This window comes from Nannobrachium achirus, assembly GCF_963921795.1.
Source record: "Nannobrachium achirus genome assembly, chromosome: 3".
Lineage (NCBI taxonomy): Eukaryota > Metazoa > Chordata > Actinopteri > Myctophiformes > Myctophidae > Nannobrachium > Nannobrachium achirus.
In genome coordinates, this window is record NC_137812.1 from 32,029,919 (window position 1) to 32,051,502 (window position 21,584).

The window sequence follows — 21,584 nt, forward strand, 5'->3', positions numbered from 1 at the left end:
TGTTATCGTACTATATGGGTTTTATTTGTGGGCTTATGTGTTGATTGTTGTTTGTTTGTGTGAGCATGTTTGTGGGGGGTGTGATTAGCGCTGTACTGTATTGTAGCAACACACGCACGCACGCACGCACGCACGCACGCACGCACGCACGCACGCACGCACGCACGCACGCACGCACACACACACACACACACACACACACACACACACACACACACACACACACACACACACACACACACACACACACACACACACACACACACACACACACACACACACACACACACACACACACACACACTCTCTTTCATACCAAATGGTGTTATATAGCTGTTAAGCTTGCTATTTTTGCACAAATCTGTGACATTTGGTTGAATAAAAGAGTGCTCAAGCTCTAATGTTTTACTAGCAATATGTCTGTTCTTGGATTATTCTCATGATGATACATTAAAAAAATAAGAGATTAGCAGATTTTGTTTCTTTTTTTCATGCATACAGTGTAAATCATCAACCATAGTACTAGTGAAGTACATTTCTAATTCTCTTATAGTAAAGGCTTTCACTTTCAAGACCACAGTGCAGTGTATAGTTGCTAATTATGCATGTAATTATTTTTTTTTCCTTTGTTTCGCCAATGCAAGGCAGTGCGCAATTTACAGTATGCTCTTTATAATCTTCACCAACGAAACTTAAAACAAAACTACCTTACAAGAACAGTGTTGGTTTAACTAAGAGATTTGCAGAAAAAAATATGTATTTTTACATGTACTACAATGCAACTTTGATGAGTTGGCATTTCCTGGTTTTAACTATCTCATTACCGCAGAGCCTTGATTTTAGTTATTGGCAAAAAGAAGAAGAAGAAGAAGAAGAAAAAGCAGATAATGCAGCACTATAGAGGGGGATTAGTTGGCCTTGGTCTACATTGCCCAAATGGGTTTTATCTTTTAAAATATTCATTTTCAGAAACACCACTATAAGAGACACCTTCTATTCCATAGACCATTATCGATTTATTTGGAAGTGAACTGTGTACTATTGACCACTCTCAATGCAAGCCAACCAAAGAATTGCTATGATTTTACCTTTCCCCCAGCATCAAAGATTTCACCTCATTTTGTAAATGCTTTGTGAAAAGCTCTCTCTCTCGGAATTTGTGGCATCTCAGTAATGTGACTTAATCAGATTTATGGCTAGCGTTTGGTGTTGCAGACAGTGACAAGAGTCCTTTGATGTAACCTGTGTGAGGGCGAGAGCAAGGGAGGCAGATAGATAGGTAATAATAATCAAAATCTACAAAGTAACACGTAGAGTTTTCATATAATTGTGGTGGAGTAAAAAGTACAATATTTGCCTCTTAGATGTAGTGAGGTAGAAGTAAAAGTATTGACATTTATAAATACTGAAGAAAGCTTTTTTTTTATTTTTTATCCTACTTGCCAGCTTGAAGGAAAAGAAAAGAAAAAGAAAAAGAAAGCAGAAAATACCCCAAATGTCATCATGCTGTGTATGAGTGCTATCATCTCTTTAGCATAGAACCACTGGGGAGGCCGACCATGTCAGCAACGCATTAGCACTCTGATGACTGACAAAGGCAGGGATCAAGGACCCCTCACATTTCACCTGCCAACCTACCTGAAAGCGGGCTTCATCTCCACCGACATTTACTCGCTGCCCCCCAAACCCCCCCGAATGGAGAGTGTCAGTCAAGCTCACGTGTGTAGCTATCAATTGCGCTATTTCGGCCCCCGTCGATAAGAGGACTCGCTCACTTCACCACATCCACACAGACTGAATTTCCAAGTCTAAGCAGTTTGCTTGAGGGCCATGCATGGGATTTGTTCTCTTTCTCCCTCCCTCTCCGCGGCCAACTCTCCCAGGGCAGAAAGGCCGTCCATTATCAACATTTAAAACAGAATAATGCATACGTAATGCTCTTGCTCTGGTTTTGCATGGGCAGAACTCCGTCTGCCCACTGCTGTCCATGGGGTGAGGCTTTTTAAAACCATTCGCTCATAAGCTCACTCATGGGAGGCCTACGGCTAAATGTAACTGCTCCCTGTGTACTCAATCCACGTGCCCTGGGTAATTTATGCCGTTCTTTGATAATATGCAGTGCAGGTTTGGTGTTATTGAGTTATTTCAGCTTGTGCATTACAGATATCCAAGATAGTTTCGCTAATCCTGTGGGTGGAACTGTTAAAGCCAGAGGGAGCAATGAAATGTTACAATATGAGGTCTTACTCCAGTCTTTGATATTTGACATATAAAGTATCATGGCTTGTTGGTTTATGTGGTTATGGTTGACATTACTGGGTCAAAATAAACTTTCTCCCACTTGTAGCTACTATATTTGTATCTTATTTTATTCAGCCACAATTCTTTTTTAATCTTTATAAAATATTTATGCTGACATTTGTGTTATTCTCAGCTAAGTAAGAGGTGAATAAAACATGTGGACAAAGGTCCTATTAGAAGGGGAATTAACATTGCTGGGCTGCCTCTGTGTGTGTTCACAGTCTCCTGTTACATAACATAACATGGTTAAAGTTGTTTGGCTGGTTGCACTGCTTTTACCGTGGGTATGCTGCACAGACACACAGTTTATCTAGATGAATGCTGCCCAGTCAGTAAGAATAATACAAGTAAAACGTTACAGTATCTTGTGTAAACATATAGACCACATAAGACATGCAGGTCTAACTATAAGAGATGCGGTCACCTTTCATTCCCATTAAAACTACCACGTTTATAACAGTGCAAGGTTCAAACTGGGTTGTGTGGCGTTGTTTTGGAGGGTTTCCTGGTGTGTTTAGGTGGACTCTACCCTGCCTGATGGCCCAGGTTCCCTCCTAAACGGTTATATACACGTTATATTACACATAAGCAGGAGCCAAATGACAGAAGCCATGCAAGCGGCTGATGAAGGCAAATATGCATCATATAGCGGTCAGGCATATTTTTTTGCCCATTGACTACAACTCATAGTCTTTTCTCCAGGGACCATGTTCGGCTAGACTTGCCCAATCAATCTGTGATCAATCAATCGAGTGCATTATCACACACAATATTAATATAACTTATGCGACATGACAATGCACAATAAGAAACAAAACATGCTCATCAAACAGTAACTGTCCTCTTCCAGCCTGTCCTATTCCAGCAGATTACAGTGAATGCCATGTTTGTTCACGCATCATTGATTTGAGTTGGCACAAGCTCTCCTCTCACTTGTGGGCGGCTCTACTGTCTAATAAACTGACGTCCAGTTCTGTTTCCTGTCACTTACAAAACGGAATAAAAAAAAAAAAAAATAAGCTTAAGAAATAATTTAACAACCCACCTTCCAGACATTTGTATTGTAAAGTACAATGTGTGATGTCATCAAGTTGTACTTTACAATACAAACCCCAAAATCAATCCTCCAGTTCTAGGCAACACAGAAGGGGGGGAACTTTTTTTTCTATTTCCACACAACTCCTCTAAGGTATATTAATGACACAGTTCAATATTGAAAATGGGTGGTCTTCCCCTTTAAGGTGCCAATCACTGTGCATTCTTTCACCATGCCAACAGGAGGCTTGTCAATACTATATGTCGTCTTTTCCTTCACCTGTTGTTCAACCCACTCATCACTCCACAGTTGATAAGTCTTCATCTTCAGCCCTCTCCCTCCTCCTTCTCCAGCTATCCACCAGTGAATCTTTTCCTTCTGATCATAGGTGACAACCTCCCTCTGTGAGACTGAAAACAATCATTTTAACCCACCGGTCACTAGGCTGCACTTCCTTTCTAAGCTAAACCACTGTGCACAAGCGCATACGTGCGTGCATGTGTGTCTGTTTGTGAATTCACATATATGCATCAGGTATATGCACTTTCAGGGACATGAATTCAATTTACAGAGAGGTGAAAGAGCATTTCAAAGAGGAAATGAAAAGTTGTTCCCTCATAGTGGCAATCTTTATTCTTCTTCTATGCTTGTGTGCAATCATGCCAGTGGCTCCTTGGTGATGCTGTGATTTAACAACATCCTATAAAAGAGCCCCAGGCCTATGCTGTTTTTGTAGCTAAAGGCTGTCACCATTAGCATTGTTGTCATAGACAGCAAGGTCCAACATTTCTTTTTAGCATGCCAGCGAAACGTCTGATAGATGACAATATAAATGACATCAATTCTTCAAGCAAAAACATAAAATCGAGAAATGAAAGGAATAATATATAATGTATAAAAAATGTGTTTAATGTTAAAAAATGACAGAAAGGCATGGTAAACAACAGACATCAGTGCATCACCTTCAGTATTGGGCTGTACTGACATGAAAGATAAGACAGGCAGGTAGACAAAGAAAAGACAGAAAGACGGACAAAAGTGGAGTGAGAGACAAGCAACAGAGTGAACAGACCGCCCACCTCTTCAAAATCCTCTCCTGTTCACTTGTTCACAGGAGAAGTGCCACTTCACACAAAAGAGACTAAGACTAAGTGTGTGTGAATGTGAAATGATGCAAGTTATTTTCATTTCTTAGCCAAAATAAACTTTTGTTGAAATGGGATAATTCTCTAGTAAAGTTAATGCCAAGTATACATGTGTGCCACTTCACACAAAAGAGTATTAATTTCAGATCTGTCCGACAACGTAGTGCCTCAACAGTGGCTCGTGGCTCACTCCACTCTGAAACCCTAACAGAACCTTTTAACCCATTAAGACCTGAGGCCGAATCTATAAATGTCTTCTAAATCCTAACAGTTTTCAGAAAAAATCATTATGTTGCTATAATGGTGATCAAACCTTTTCATGTCAAGGATCCCCAAAATGATATGTATTTGGCGGCCACCCCATCTCAAAAGATTTTATTCTAGGGACCCCCAGAAGCAAAGATTTGAGTTGGGCGCCCACTGGCCTAGTGGTCCAGACGCATACCACATAGGCTCTGATGCGTCACGGCGCGTTGTGGGTTCAAGTCCCGATCCTGACAACCTTTGCTGTGTGTCACTCCTCATCTCTATCACCCGTTTCCGGTCTATATATCTCCACTATCAATAAAGGCAGAAAAGCAACAAAAAAAGCAAAATATTCAAAGATAGACGCATTCACAGAAAATGCCTCTTTCTGTATTAATCAATCTGTTTTGACTGGGGCGACACCATTTAGAGAGTGCAAGGCTATTTATTCCATTCAGGTTAAATAAGGCTAGACGGGGAGCATTAGTATTGAGGTCTGCGTTCCTGAGTTGTTAACAGAAGCCTCTGATAATGAGGTCTGCTCATTAAGCCCTTTGCAGCGATGGCCGACCTTGAAGCCTTTAAGCCTGAGCAGTTAATGAATCCAAACAAGAAACCATCGGGGCCCTTTGTTGATATAGAGAAAATATTTTCTATACTCGAACTTGAATTATAGATGTGAAACACTGAATCGAGAATGCTCTGCCGGTGGAAAGACAAGCTTGATTGCATACAAAATCATTCTTATACCAACCATTTCACTATCTTAAAAAACAAAAACAAAAAAAAAAACATTTATCTTTAAATGTAGAAGTTATGTAAATTCCCCATGTATTACAGTATAGTCCCTGTCACTGCCAACATCTAATGTTGTTCTGGGGAGGGTTGTAGACAACCTTGTTACAGTATACGTAAGCAATTTACCCCGAGTGAGAGGACATTATGCTCTCATAATGTCCGCAGTGAGGGTGTTATCGGACGAGGCGCAGCCGAGTCCGATAACACCCTCACTCAGGACATTATGAGAGCATAATGTCCGACCCCGAGTGGTAAATAGCTTTTCTACCACTTTTTCCCGTATACATGAAAGAAAACACATAGTTGTAACTTGCAAGGATCTTAAGTTACAATCATTATTGCCTATAAAACTTCCGCGAGACAGCAGATAGTTCCACAAACAACATCTTCTACTCACCAACAGATGGCGCCAACTCCATACTAATCCATGCGTCTAGCTTACAGCTAAGCTAACGTCAGTTAGAAGTACCGTTCCGGCCGTAAATAGAGGCTGTTCGCTTCCAGAAAGGCATAGGTTCAGAGAAAAGGGGCTTTAAAGTTGGCGGATTGCATTGGATCCAAATAAATCGGCGACTATAGCATGCACGTTAGTAAACATAGGACCGTTGCCACCGTCATTTGTTGGTTGGGGGAAAGGTGTTCCGACTACCTCCTGAAGTCCCCGGATGTACACTGAGGTGCATTGATCTCGGACAAGTCCTCATACAACTTTGCGGCAGTTGTTTTGTCATAACCTCCGGAATTTAGCCAATCAGAATCCAGTATTTGAACACGTGACTAGAAAAAGTGGTAGAAACAACAACAGACAACCTCTAATACACAATACACATGGAGTCACCAGGAGGAACAAGCTTCCGCTCCATGCTCAACAGACACCCTGACCAACCTGTATGAGTTGTTATTGGAGAGATATAGAAGACCCTCTGTGGAAAGCCCACACCTAATTAGCCTTAAGTGATACAAATACAAGAGCTTTGAGAAGCTTTTGTAAGAAACCATTTAGCATATCTGAAAAATTCCACTTCACTGCTCTGGGTTGTCTTGTTTTCTCTGGTTTAGTTTTGTCAGTTAGCTTTTTTATTACTGCCAATCCATCAACTGCACTGTTTGATGTGTATTAAATGTTTTGTTATACTACCAAAAAAGACCAGCTCAAGGATGCTCAACTGCCTCTAAATCCTTTGATTATATTTGAGGAGGACTTACCTTGACAGTGGCTTTGGTCTTGATGCTGCTGCTGCTGCTGTTGTCGTTAGGAGTGTGGTTGTCGTCTTCATGAACCTTGTCCAAGAGCCAAAGAAGAAACTCCAGAGCATCATGCTGAGAATTGCCCCGGAACTGAGAGCCATACTTGGAAACTATACTCTGAGGAGGGGGGGAAAGAAATATATCTTTTAGGATGGAAATTGAGTTGTGATACATGATGTAGAACAGTGGTTCCGAACTCCTGGTTTTCCCCCCTACCAGGTCTAACTAGTTTCTTATTAGACAGTTGAAATTGCAATGACACTGATTCATGTAATTAACATAGATGGAAAAGCAAATTACATGTATTATTAATATACTGTATATTAGAAATACATACATTAACCATTTCAACCTATACTTTTGGGCCCTTTGAAAATAGCTTGTGAGCTTGTAGATAAAAATATTTTTTATACATTTTAACATTGATCCATGTGAAATGGATCATTCTGCATAATGAGTACTTTCTACTTGTGTACTTAAAAGTATATTTTGATGCCAATACGTTTGTACTTCTACTCAAGTACATTTCTAATTCCGCAAAACATGCAAGTACTTTCTCGACCAGACGACCACTGACTGTGACTGACAGGATCCAGATCCACCGTCCCACATCTCATTAAAAACCGTCACATCATAGCGCCCGCATCTAAATATAAACGGAGGCGGGAGGCCTCCCCTGTACCTGACTGAGCCCACTAATGAGCTACTTCACAATGAGAGAGAGTGAAGGGGTGGCAGAGTAGTGATAGAGGAGGGACAGAGAGATGGATGGATGGATGGATGGAGAGGAAGGATGGCACAGCGTACTGAGGATGAGTATAGGAGGTAGCAGGGAGGGAGGGAGGGAGGGCAGGGAACGAGAGAGAGATGTTGGCTGAGTTTCAACTGACCCTCAAATACTCCTCTGTCTTCCTATCAAAGGACGTGGCAGAAAGGAAAGGGGAGAAAACTGAGCCGGCGGGGCTTTTTTTGGAGCCGCAGAGCAGGGAAGATCGAGACACACACACATACGTACACACAGAGAGAGAGTGAGAGAGAGAGAGAGAGAGAGTTTCCAAGGTTACGATACACACGGCTGTGTGGGAAAGGAAACCTGATGACATCACTGACAGGCCAAAGGGCTTACGGCTTCATTAGCATGAGAGAAAGAAATGCCCTGCTGTCCTCATCTCTCTCCTCTCTCTCTCTCTCTCTCTCTCTTCTCTCTCGCGCTCCATCTCACTCATATTCTCTCCCTCACTGCACTTTGCTTCTTTTTGTAATTCAGTGATGTATGTAAGTGTGTGTGTGTGTGTGTGTGTGTGTGTGTGTGTGTGTGTGTGTGTGTGTGTGTGTGTGTGTGTGTGTGTGTGTGTGTGTGTGTGTGTGTGTGTACCACAGCGCGTGTACCACAGCTGGAGACAGCAGCAGACTATATTTGCTCATCCTTTCGTATCTGTTTGCACTGCTTTTATGCTGTGTTTGGGACCGTATCCATGGTGAAATACACCAGATTGTCCCAGCGTCAGTGACAGCTTAAAGTGATCTGGGCACTCAGCATGGAGGAGCTTCAGCATCAGCCTTCATGGGGGAGAACATCAGAAGGGGAGAGAGAAAACAATCTGTGAAATGAAGAACGAAATGCTAACAGAGAGAAAGAAGGAGGGAGAGGGAGAGAGAGAGAGAGAGAGAGAGAGAGAGAGAGGAAGGGGGGGGGGGGGCAAAACATGTCAAGAAACACTGTCTTGCAACCACTTGAGCTGTGTTCAAAGTTGACCTGACCCCAAGGTGGTGGTTGGGGTTTTGTTTAACATTTAGAGTTAGTAAAGATAAGTACAGCGATAAAGAGGAGGAGTGTAGGGGTTGACCAAAACGCAAGCAGGAAAGACAGCAAGAATGACATAAATTAAAAAAGAAAGCTTTAGCCTGTTCAGCCTCCGTGGCAGCCATGAAGGTTCATGACCCCCAAACACTCGGCAGTAAGCAGGGCTGCACTCTAGCAACGACCCTCCGATGTCTGCTTTTAGTGTCCCAGATAGGCTAACCTTGCTTCACCTCCGCCACCTTTCACCGACCCCGCCACAATCTCCCCATCCTCCTCTGTAAACAATGACAGATCAGCAGTGTAGAAGCTGGCAGGGCAGGAATTTCACCACGACCATAAATCAGCCCAATGACCGTACCCTCCGTTTCTTCCTCCAAATCCCATTTGTACCACCTCACCTCACTGCAGGTCAGGCCTGCCAAAAAAAAAAGCCAGCTTTGGACTATGAAGGACTGGAGTGTTATACTGACAAATTATGGTAGGGAGGGCACAGCCTTTAGAGGTAGCACACATGGATACGATACATTTGAGTGTGTGAGCGAGAACGTACGCACACGCGCACACGCACACACACACACACACACACACACACACACACACACACACACACACACACACACACACACACACACACACACACACACACACACACACACACACACACACACAGGTGAGGCTGGAATGAAAATCTATCATCACTGGCTGTTCCATTTGCCGTTTCATTTTTCAACTGTCTGCTGTTGTTGGCACCACTTCAGCCGTCTGGTCTGACCACATGGACCAGACATGTACCACTTATCACTTATATGGCTGATTTATACATGTTTGCTCAGCCTGTCGTCGACTCGTTGCAGATCTACATGCTCACAACGCGTTGCAATGTGACACGTGAGCTTGTAGATCTGCTATGTTTGGTGAGTGAAAATAGGTGCGCAACTACAATCAGGCTTTAGCTACCTTCCATTTATCCACCATATCTCACTGTTTTAATTTATTTGTGTCTTTCCCTTTCTTGTCTCTCTCTCTCTTATTCCGTTTCTTATATCCTCTGATCTTCCTTCCTTTTCTGATTTTTTAAATAATATTATAAATCGGTGCTATTGAACACCCTTTTTTGTGTTGGTTAAAAAATGTTGAACCAATTAAAAGTATTAAAAAAGTGCTTCTGTCTGCCAAACCAGCCAACTCCACCAAAGGGGGTGGAGTTAGCTAACTTTGCTAACTCCACCAAAGGGGGTGGAGTTAGCTAACTTTGCTAACTCCACCAAAGGGGGTGGAGTTAGCTAACTTTGCTAACTCCAGGCTCAACGCCCTTTTGACCTCCAAGCTCACAATGAGGTTCATTCAGCTGTTCTTATCAATAATGGACAAAACCTCACAACTCCATTTGAGCTTTGGTTTTTTCATTTCCTGACAAAAAATTCACATTTTGGAGATGTTGTTTGTTTGCATGACAGGAGAGATATAGCACATTATAAACAAGCTCTTCACACATTGCTTTGTGACCCGTGAGCTTGTGGGTTTTTGGAGGAGAAATATTAAAAATGTCTGGGAAATAAGAGTGGACCAGTTCCGTTGCAGTGGAAATAATAGCCTCTGAATGCTTTACAGCAGGGTTCCCCAATAGGCGGCCCACGGGCCATTTGTGGCCCGCGGGGGGCTACTGCCTGGCTCCCACCAACCCCAGTAATAATGGTGGTATAAGAGCAGCAACAACACTAGTATATTATCGTTATCGGGTGGAAAACCCGTATCTCAAAATGTGTATGTTCTTTCGCAAAGTAAAGCTCTGCTTCATCAAACAAGGCCGTCGCACAAAAGTAGTGAAAACAGCAGATCTACAAGCACACAACGCCTCGCGGTGTGAGGCGTTGTGTGCTTGTAGATCGGCTTTTTTTGGACATACAAGTTTTGGACACACAAGATTTTCACCCGACAATGACGATATCTGAACTGTCACTGGAGTAGCGGGAACGCCACCGTCGCCCCCTGCAATGTTGTGGCTCTCGGCTTGGTACCCTAGACATAATTTGGCCCTTGGGGAAAACTAATTGGGGAACCCTGCTTTACAGTATCAGAAAGGCTCCCTGGGATCTATGACCAATACGTCTGTAAAAATGCTGTTGTGAACGGAGCTGAGACTATAGGAAGTTGCATCTGCACCTGTGTCACGAGCAGTGTGCGTGCGTACGTGCATGTGAGTGAATAAATAACACACTCTTCCCTTCACTAAGATAAAGTAGAGAAGTCGTCCCCAGACCCATTGCCATGATTGGGCGATCGTTGTCTTGCAGCCCAAGAGTGAAGATTGATTTATCCCCTTACCTGCCTACAGTGTGTCAGATACAGGACATAAATCATGCTGCTGAATAATAAATCTGTGGGGAAGTACACTAAAATTGCTGTGCTTACATAGACATATTACAGACATGCTTGCTCCTATATTTCTTTATTGCTGTTTAACAGCTGTACAGATTGAATGGAGTGTGTTATGGTTCTTATGTATTCCTGTTTCCTGTTTTAACACTGCTTCCAAAACAGATACGGGACAGGCAAAGTATTACACTGAATTAAATTAACATTTTTAGGCTAATTCAATACAGAGTATGATTATGATTAAAAATAGCCTCACAACAAGCTTATCTAATCTAAACCCTTGCCTGCGTCAGAGACACAGAACTGTTTAGTGTTTAGCGATAGAACATCTCATCCTCGTCTGTTTCTCATGCCATACAAAGGACTGTTTGAAATTAAATTGAGGAGGCCCAAAAGCTGTACAAATCTGACAAGCAAAGTGTTGCAGAGGCCAGGTGGTACATATCCCGGTCCCATGGGGTGTGTGTGTGTGTGTGTGCGTGCGTGCGTGCGTGTGTGTGTGTGTGTGCGCGTGTGTGTGTTATACATCTTCACCACTGAGAGTGTGAGAGTGGTCCTTGAATAAGAGCAGAGATTGAAGAACCTAAACAAAGCATCCATCTCACTGCCCTGCCTTCACTGTCACCCACTTCCTGCACACCTCTGTCAAACAAGACAACTTGCAAACCCTGGCTGAGACAAACTTGTCTGGCTTCAAAGACCAGCAAAAGTGTAATTCAAGCGCTGGGTTTCAATAAGTTCTCAAATTATTTTTTTAAATCCTTTTAGGTACTAGTGACTGTGAAGCAGGGCAGTGGAGATAGGCAATATTTCATTCAGCAGGAATAGCTTTTGGCAACTTACTCAAGTTTATGTGGGGATCACTTGATAGGCTATATTCAGAAATGTGCAAAAATAATAAAGCCTCGTGAACAGTGAGCTGTCCATTACTCCATTTAGACCTGAGGCCGATTCTACAAATGTCTTCTAAATCCTACCAGTTTTATGAAAAAACGTATGGTGCTCAAACTTATTTTTCAGAAATAGGGCGCCCGCTGGCCTACCGGTCCAGGCGCATACCACATAGGCTCTGATGCCTGACAGCGTGTCGCGGGTTCGAGTCCCGATCTCAACGACCTTTGCTGGGTGTCACTCCCCATTTCTCTCCTCATTTCCTGTCAATCTACTGTCCTATCAATAAAGGAATAAAAGCCCCCCCAAAAAAATCTTAAAAAAAGCCCCCCCCCCAAATGATATGTATTTGGCCACCAACTCCCACCCCAGAAGCTAAATCTCATATACGTATATATTCAAAGATTTGTACAAATGTTCACGATTTAAAAGAAATAGCAGATCTACAAGCTGCTTCTCTCTCTCTCTCTCTCTCTGTCTCTGCTCTATCTCACACTGCTCTCTCTGTCACATTGCTCTCTCACATCAATGAAGACATCTCATGAGGGGGCATCCTCCTTTGACCTTTGTCTAAATACGTTAACAACATTGTCTAATCTTTTTTGCGACAGTAAACATCCTTTCTCAAGAGCTTCATCCTGAGATGAGTAGATAGGCAGGAATCACTACATCATCAACATGATGAAGTAAGGGGCTACAGTATGTCCACCAAGGTGTTTTTTTTCTCCTATTTTTGAATTGTTTTCAATGTGTGTGCCACACATTTAACCACTAGTCGGGTGTGAATATAATACCAGTTGTCAGAGAACTTAGTGCAGTACTCTTTATCATGGAGGTCAGTCTATATGACATCAGTGCTCTGCCACCATATTGATGACTTCTAATATGGGCATAAAAGGGATACAGTAGTCAGTCAGACAGACAGACAGACAGACAGACAGACAGACGGAAAAACATGGATCTGACCGTCTTCCCACTCAGTCCATCACTCCCTCGGGTCCTCTGCAGTATACTATGCACACCACGTTTGAAGTTGACCACTCCCTCACTCATCACTCACACTCTCACACACACACACACACACACACACACACACACACACACACACACACACACACACACACACACACACACACACACACACACACACACACGTGTCGTGCACTCACTCACTCACTCATTCACACACTCACTCATCCACCAGATGCCAGCAGTGCGGCGCTGAGCGTCTATTCTGTGGTGCGCGTTCACGTCTGCCGTTTTTACCTGGTCACACAGAGTTTAAATATTTTTCAACTCTGGCCGAACGAGAGCGCCTTGCTGGGACAAAAAAGCTTTGGTGGACACATGGCCTGAAAGAAAGGAATGTGTCTGGGGCATAACTAATTGTTTTTAGGTAGCTGGGGGCATAACTACTGATCAAGGGTTCAAGGTGCTTTACTGGCATGTGCGCAATCACATACAACACAGCTGGCAGCAACATTGCAGGCAGTGAAATTCTTGTACTCAAATAAAACTTTAATCTACAGTCTGAAAAAGAGATTAAATAAATAAATAACATAAACTAAGTCAGAAAAAGAAAATAAGTTTAGAAACTGAATCTATAAAATTTCCTCACATATAATATTTATGACGAGAGGTATCACACAAGAATAATAATGAATGATAATAATCAATAATGGTTTATGTTTAGTAAAGCAAAATATTGCCTGTTCAGACAAAATCTGAAGGGCTCAACATTATGTTCTAGGTCTGAGGGTTTGTATTGGCTTTTATCTGCATTCTGCAGTCAGCCACGATATGAATGTTATTTTTGTTTTACTAGGCCTTAGCTAGACAAACTGACTGGATTATGATCTAACTGTTAGTACCGTAATATTTACATCTATACTATAATTTTGCGAATGTCTGAGTGAGTGTCTGTCTGTCTGTCACAGCGTTTCTCCTCAGTGGCTGGAGCAATTGATCTGAAATCGCATCACCATTAGCATATGAACACACCTGACATAACTGTGAAGCCCGTTTGTCACTTTCACAAATCATATGCTGTATATTAGCATTTTTATGGTGTAACTACTATCTATTCTGCATCTAGCATGAGGCACATCTATTCTGCATCTAGCATGGGGCAACATGTTTAACCAGCTCTGTGTGTGTGTGCGTGTGTGTGTGCGTGTGTGTGTGTGTGTGTGTGTGTGTGTGTGTGTGGGTCGGTGTGTGTGTGTGTGGGGAGGGGGGGGCGGGGGGGGGGGGGGGGGGGGGGTTGGCTGGCCCTCTTTCAGATGTTGTCATGTAGATCGGTACACAGTATCTCTGTAGCCTTTAAACGAAACGGGTATTTCTTACATTGATGCTCCTACATATTATCATGCAAGCACCAGAAAGTTACTTTCCATCCCTCATATACTGTGTGCACAGTGCACACCCCATAACCCACACACTGCACATCATTTCGGAGCTCATATCTTGTGTGTGTGTGCGTGTGTGTGTGTGTGTGTGCAGGCAGGCGGGTGTGTGTGCAGGCGGGTGGGCGGGCGGGCTGGGGGGAGGGGGGGGGGGGGAACAGTATCTCTGTAGCCATTAAACGAAACGGGTTTCTTACATTGACGCTCCTACATATTATCATGCAAGCACCAGTTAAAGTTACTTTCCATCCCTCATATACTGTGTGCACAGTGCACATCCCATAACCCACACACTGCACATCATTTTGGAGCTCATATCTTTGAACGGGTAAGGGCTAGTTTAAGTAACACTGATTTTGTTGCTTCAATGTAAGAGATAGCATTCTACTAAAGAGAATAGCCCGCAGAGTGGGTTGAGGGTGGTTTAGAAGCAGAAGGCATGATAGATTACAGTGGCACACTTATGCATAAGCATACATAAGCACACTTATGTAACTGTGTTAGATAGACAGGTGACAATTTAAAGGATAAAACAAAATAAAGTAAGGTGTTCACTGTTCAGAGCCACCACAAGCTGCGGTGCCAGAACAGTTTCCATGCCTCCATCTGCTGTGGTATATATTCTACAAGTCTCTCTGGAGCGCTACTGGAGGGATGGAATGGAACTCCATTCTAACAAAAGAAAAGATATTCTCTCATTGACACTTTGATGGTGGTGGAGAGAGCGCATTGTCTAACATGTGTCGTCTGTCAAAATCTCCCAAAGGTGTTCAATTGGGTTGAGGTCTAATGACGGTGAAGGCCATATGCATTCCTACTCATAGAACCATTCAGTGACCCCTCATGCCCTGTGGAAGTAGGCAATGTCAACCTGGAAGAGACCAGTCACAGGACGGTTACACCCCGCCACTCCGACATGTCTCCTTTCCGACATGTCTCCATTCTAACCCTTACCCTAAACTTAACCTCTATGGAAGTGTCGCCACTCCGACAATAAGAAGTCAATTTCGGAGTGGCGACATGTCGGAATGGAGAGCGACACCCCAATACGACACCCTCACAGGACAGAGGTGTTTCATCATAGGATCAAGGTGATCACTCAAAATAACTTTGTATCGATTTGCAGTGAGTCAGTGACCCTTCTTCTATATACGTATATGATATCACATGCCAGGAAAATGCCCCTCACAGCATAACAGAGCCACCGGAGTGAGTCTTATAGAGTCGTATTGTATTTCTTTTTAACACTAGTGATCAATCAAAATGTAGGAAGCATGAGTATTTGATTGCCTGAAATGTTGTTACAGCTATATTCTAAGTGCAAATGGCAAATAAAACACCGGCTTGAACATTGATAAAAGTTTGAAATGTGCTTTACCTACAGTAAAATCATTGATTTCATTCACATTTTAATGTGATACAAAGTGATGACATGAGACTGACCACTCTCTCTTCTCTCTATCACTTTTTAGTGCTGTAAAAGTGATATTTTTTATTAAGTGTTAACACATGGGATGCCTAATATGATTCCCCCCGTGGAGTGCCGAAGCCCCGTTATCACGTTCAGAGACATGTTAACTGGTTATCATGGTAACCGATAGCCCTGCGTTGCCGCGACCGGGAGTGAGTGAAAAAACCCATGATTCCGCGCGGAATACTACATCCGCGGACTTCCGAATCACTAGGATACATTTTATCCAATCAAGAGAGAGAGCTCATAGTGAAACTGAAACTGAATAAGTGATGGGGAAAGAATTTACAGAGCAATTTGGAACAAAATGAATGGGTTCTCTCAGCTGTTTGGATTAAAGTGGTGTCCCACCTGAAAATGTATTTTCTGTTTCTTAGACCTGGACAAACCTCTGTTACTGAACAAACACATGGTAATGATGACTATCAGAATATAGAGCAGCACCATTAATAACTCCTTTCTGCTGATGAGAAAGAAAGGGGAGAAAAAAGGAAAATCACCTTTGTTCATTGCATATATTCATAAGCACTTATGCAGTCCCCACAGTGGCTGGTACGGCTTTGAACTAAGTTTGCTCTAAAAGTGACTGTGTGTGAGTGAGGCCACAATAACTAAACTATGATGGTGCTATTTGAGTAGTTATAGCTCCTATGCGTACTTGTGTGAATGCTTGCACCTACCGTACATCTATCTGTAGATGTCAATGTAATAACATCCAACTAACTGTTGGATGTTATTCAATAAGCCGAATGGGGAGAAGATGGTATTATTGTTTCCCTCTGACCAAACTTCACAACAGAGAAAGCTTGCCTGACCCTCTCATCCCACCTACAATGTCAAATACTCCTTTTGTGTGTGTGCACTGTGCAATGTGTGCATATATACCGTAGATATATTACATGGCTGTGCACACACTCATGTGTCCAAATTGTGTGCCATACAAGACTACAGTAAAAGTATCCAAAGAATGAAAATGAAAACCTTTCAGCAAGCGCATCATCATTCTCAAATATTATACAACAATTTAAAATGGGGTTTGAGTCCACGGCCCCACGCCACGAATCATTGATTTTAAAATGATTGTGTGGGCCCAGGACTCATTTGCCGTTCTTTCATACCAGTTTGCCGGCCAGTTTGCCGGCTGCTGACTTTCATCAGCATGATTCAAGCCCCAGGCATAGAGAGGACGAGTGCATCCCTCTTGCATGTGAAAGAACAGCAGCAGGCAGGCATTGGGAGAATGCAGACTAACCACATTGTCACACACAGTCTGCTGTTTAGGGCAGGTGCGCCAAGAAGGTACAATAGCAACTACCTTAGAATGTAAACGATTACATTCATTGCTAACAAATACTTTGTAAGCCAGTTGTAAGTTGTTCAAATCTAAAGACAACAAAATGCAACTCCAAAGACCAAAGCCTATATAGTAGTAAATAGACATAGTCAAAAGTTGATAGTCAGTCACACATGTTTTGACCATTGGCCGACTCCTCCCTGGAAATACTACCTGTGCAGCCTACTACTGTCGTCTACATTTGTTCACGGAAATGGGACGAGAAGAAAAGCAAAGCTTTGTTTTGTAACCAGCTATCCTGTTTATGCCATTGTGTCCCACACAGATCATGTACACTCAGACTGTTCATAGGCTAGTTGTTTCAGAGTTCAGAGAAGTTTGCTCGCAAAACCCAAATTCTCACTTGCATTTGTGAGTCCTTCTGAAAAGAACAGGCTACAATACAATACAGGCATTGTTCCTGACTAATAATAGCCTGCTTGTGTCACTGAGGTTGTAAGTAATAACTATATAATTACACATTTCCTCATAATCTCTCTCCCCCTCTTTGTAGTTACACAGTAAAAGTCTCTTAATTAAGTAAATTTATGTATCCATTTGTAACTCAGAGAGTGTAGCTACAAATAGAAAATGGACCATTGTACACACATCCGGAACTTATTCTAATGAATAAAACGTTGTTTAAAGAAATCTGTGGCAGCCTTGGATCAAGGCTAGATAGATGTATTTGAATGATTTTTACCTTTTTATATCTACGATATTTTGATGTCTATATTTTTAAATCTCTCTCTATAGGCTGCACTGCACTGCTGTGCTGGATATCCGAAAGCACCCTATTGTTGACAAGTGGGACTGTCTAAAACATTGGTTCTCAAAGTGGTGTCCGCGGACCCCCAGGGGGTCCCCAGCAAAATGATAGTTAGCCTAATTATATTATTCCTAACTTAGGAACCAAATGGACCATTATGTAGGCCTATGTAACTCAGAGAGGTACACTGAGTTAAATTAACATATTGATTTTACAATATAGATTGGGGTCTCAAATAGAAATGCCATTAATGGGGGTCCGACGGTCCGTAGCCTAAAATGCATGTCAAACTGTCTGGGGGTCCTTGAAAAAAAATGGTTGGGAATGGGAATCACTGCTAGAGCCGTAAAAAATCTTCCCTTATGGAGGTCCCTGGCCTATCTTTTCAAATGTGTGTGTGTGTGGGGGGGGGGGGGGGGGGGTCCGCAGGCTAATAATTAATAATTGTCTAGCGTACACAATACACTAACGGGTTCATTTGGTTCCATTTGTACACTGTCAGAGTTTAGGGGAGACCTCAACATTTTAAACTTTGAGAAACACTGAGCTACTGAATGCGTGAACGTACCTTGAACTCTACCGACAGCGGCGGCGTGTACTCGAGGGTCCAGAGCGCTCTGACCAGCGACGCCAGCTGCTCGGTCACCTCGCCGCGGGTGCTGCCCCCCTCCACCAGCCCGTTGACCCTCCCCGCTCCCCCCGGCCTGTACTGCTCCAGGCCGAGGTGCTCGGCCAGCAGGTCCGTGTTGCTGAGGCACTGGACCACGGCGTTCATGAAGCAGGTGTTCCCGTGGTTCTTCAGGCCGAGCACGCCGGGGGTCTTGTCGGTGCCGTAGCACCACGACAGCCGCTCCTTCACGGAGCCGCAGGCGGACGAGCTGTGCCTCAGCACCCGGCTATTCTCCCTCGGGGAAGACGAGGAAGAGGCAGTATGCTGCTGCTGCTGCTGCTGCTGTTCATCTTTGAGATTATTGTTATTATTCCCTGAGGTGGCGCTCAACGTGCACGACGCCGCGCTCTGCCCGAAGCCACCATCATCATCCTCGGCATCGGGCGGCTCGCCGACGTCTCCGAAGCGCGCTAAAGTTCCCAAAGTTTTCAGGATCCTGCTCATGAAATTCCCCACGGACCGCAGCGATTTCCTCCTGAAAAGCTTCGCGGTTTTGTATTTCTTTTCCTTCTTGCGCTGCTTGGGTTTCATCGGTTGCTTTAATCGCACCTTGTTCGTCCTGTCGCCGCCGGTATCCATGGCTCGTTAAAGTTGGCGGGCAGAAAAGAAACCAAAGTGGCGGCCGCTGGCGATAAAAAAAAAAAAGTCGCACCTGTCCTCCTGTCAGGCTGTTATTATTATTATTCCTTCTTCTGTTTCACCACTGATGTGACACCGACCTGGTGCCACCAAGGCACGTCATCGTGACTAACATTCCATGGACATTCCGGTCATTCTATCGCGGAGCAGTGGTCAAGCTGGGTCGATCGATACTCACCTGTAACGACACAGTGGCACTGCTGATGAGTTGCATCGTGTGTGAATAGTGGGATAGACTCTACTTCCTCCTCTGTCGCTCTCAGCGCTCTCGGTCTCTACCTCCTCTCCCTCCCTCCCTCATCTCCCTCCCCTTCCATTCATTCCCTGTTCCTTCCAGTCAGTCCTAACATTGACTAAATCTATAATCCGGGATTTATTTGATTTGAATCAATAAAACAATCAATCTGTATGGTAGAAAGTGATACAGGATAGGTGGGCACTTATGGACATCTGGGCACCTCGATATAAATACATGTTTTGGATGGGGGGGGGGGGGGGGGGGGACATGAACCCTACAACTTCAAAGTATTCCCGTTTTGGTGCCTGGATTTCCCCTATAGTGCCTCTTTCGAGGTCTGGTGCCCACTCTGTGTTGGTGCCCACATGTCCTAACTGCCCACTCTTCCTATTGCCCAGTTTTCCTGGTGCCCACTGTTTTGGTTCCCAGATTTCCCTAGCTCCCACTCTTCTCACCCCAAAGTGCCCACTCTTCTGGGTACCCACATTTTAGTGTCCACTCTAGTATAGGTGTCCATGCAGTTTTCCCTAGTGCCCAGAATATTTTGGTGCCCACCTTTCCTGTTACCCCATGGAACCCATCGGAGTCCGATGGGTGATCGGACAGTGTGTCTAATTCATTTAAAGTGGCTACAAAAGGAACCCAAATGTCTTTATTATTGAGCGGTGCCGCTCCAACATTTGGCTTTGTGTGTATGTCCGTCCGTAATCCGTATGTCTCGCAAAGCTTGGCATTGGCCAAGCTTCGCAGAATGTCTTTGCATGTATGTGGACCTACACATAAAAGGCACCGCTCACTTCACACTGGGTGTGATTTTGCAATGTTTTTTTGGGGGGAATGGATTGCTTTGCATTAAAATACAATTATCATCTTACTGACTATAGTTACATTTTCAAACATGGCCCCTTGTATTGTAACACCAAAAGCTTATGGCCAGCTGGAATCAGAGTACAGGTCATCATCAGAGAGTGGATAAATAATACATTAGATGAGATGTCAGAGATAATTGTATACCTGACCTCATCTGACTGCTGTGTTTTAAACAGACCAAAACTCTATATTGAAATTGATTATTGACACCAAATAGCTGCATGTTAACACATACTGAACAACTGATTTGTTGCTGCAGGGAACAAGGAGCAAGGAAAGAAAGAAAGAAAACACCATCTTCATTATGAGGTAGTTTTAGGTGCATGACTCGCCAAGAGTTATTATGCTCAGGGATGCTAGAACATGTCACTGGATTATTTATTAAATCGTAAACTATAACCCATGGTATCTTTGTGGACTCCTCAAAATCTTCATATATTTTCACTCTAATGGCATTGTTACTTTGCAATACATTATTCTGGAAACCTGCTAAGGAAATACAATTTCTAACAAGCATGATTCAGGTACCTACTGTATTATTGAACATTGCCACTTCTACTGCAATAACATGCAAGCATTTCAAGTTGGGTAAAAGCAGGTGGGGGGGTTACCAGGTTCTGCACTGTATCACCAGCCCAAGTTTAATTTCACAGCTCACCAAGACCATATATAGGATATAGTAGACCAGATAAGGCTGATTTATTGAGCTAAAAAGATTACAAGTTCCTCTTCCAATCATGTTTTCATTATAAATCATTATTCCACCATTGTGGGGAAAAAGTCACTCTCTGTTGTGTGGTATGGGCACAGCATTTAAATGCACAATCGCTCAAAAACATTTCTGAAACATCACTAAAATGAAAACCCTGGTTTTACTTGTGAAGAAAACTAGTCTGATGTTCACGAACAGGCCAGCAGGGGGCAGAAAGAGGATGTCCTAATTGATTCAGCAAGCCATGGAAGTTTTTGCTGACTTTGGTTTGTAATCTACTGTCACTCTGTCAGTTTGCTATTTTACATTGTGGGATAGCAGGGGTGAGCTATTAATAATTGACGTTAGCCTTTCTGGGTGATAGAGGGGGACATGTTTGAGGGACAGGCATTCAGAGATTATGTCAACTCCATCTGTATAGGCCTATGCACGTGTAGGCCCATGTATGTATATACTGTACATGTGTGTGTGTGTGTGTGTGTGTGTGTGTGTGTGTGTGTGTGTGTGTGTGTGTGTGTGCGTGCGTGCGTGCGTGCGCGCGCGCGCGCGTGCGTGCGTGCGTGCGTGTCTTCATCTCTGCCTTGATCATATTTCCAACCAGGTGAGAGAGATCTACAACATCTAAAAAGAGG

At 43.4% G+C, this 21,584-nt stretch overlaps 1 protein-coding gene across 2 annotated transcripts in view; it reads right to left on the reverse strand.

Moving 5' to 3' along the window:
- The window catches only part of usp43a (ubiquitin specific peptidase 43a), a 123,306-nt gene extending 104,068 nt beyond the window's left edge, over positions 1-19,238 (reverse strand). For both annotated transcript variants that reach the window (XM_080721466.1, XM_080721465.1), the window contains exons 1-2: positions 18,392-19,238; positions 6,733-6,891 (exon numbers count right to left, since the gene is read on the reverse strand). In XM_080721466.1, coding sequence (XP_080577592.1) covers positions 6,733-6,891; positions 18,392-19,072 — 840 coding nt within the window. In that variant the 5' untranslated portion in view covers positions 19,073-19,238. The remainder of the gene's footprint in view (positions 1-6,732; positions 6,892-18,391) is intronic.
- Positions 19,239-21,584: the final 2,346 nt, after the last annotated feature.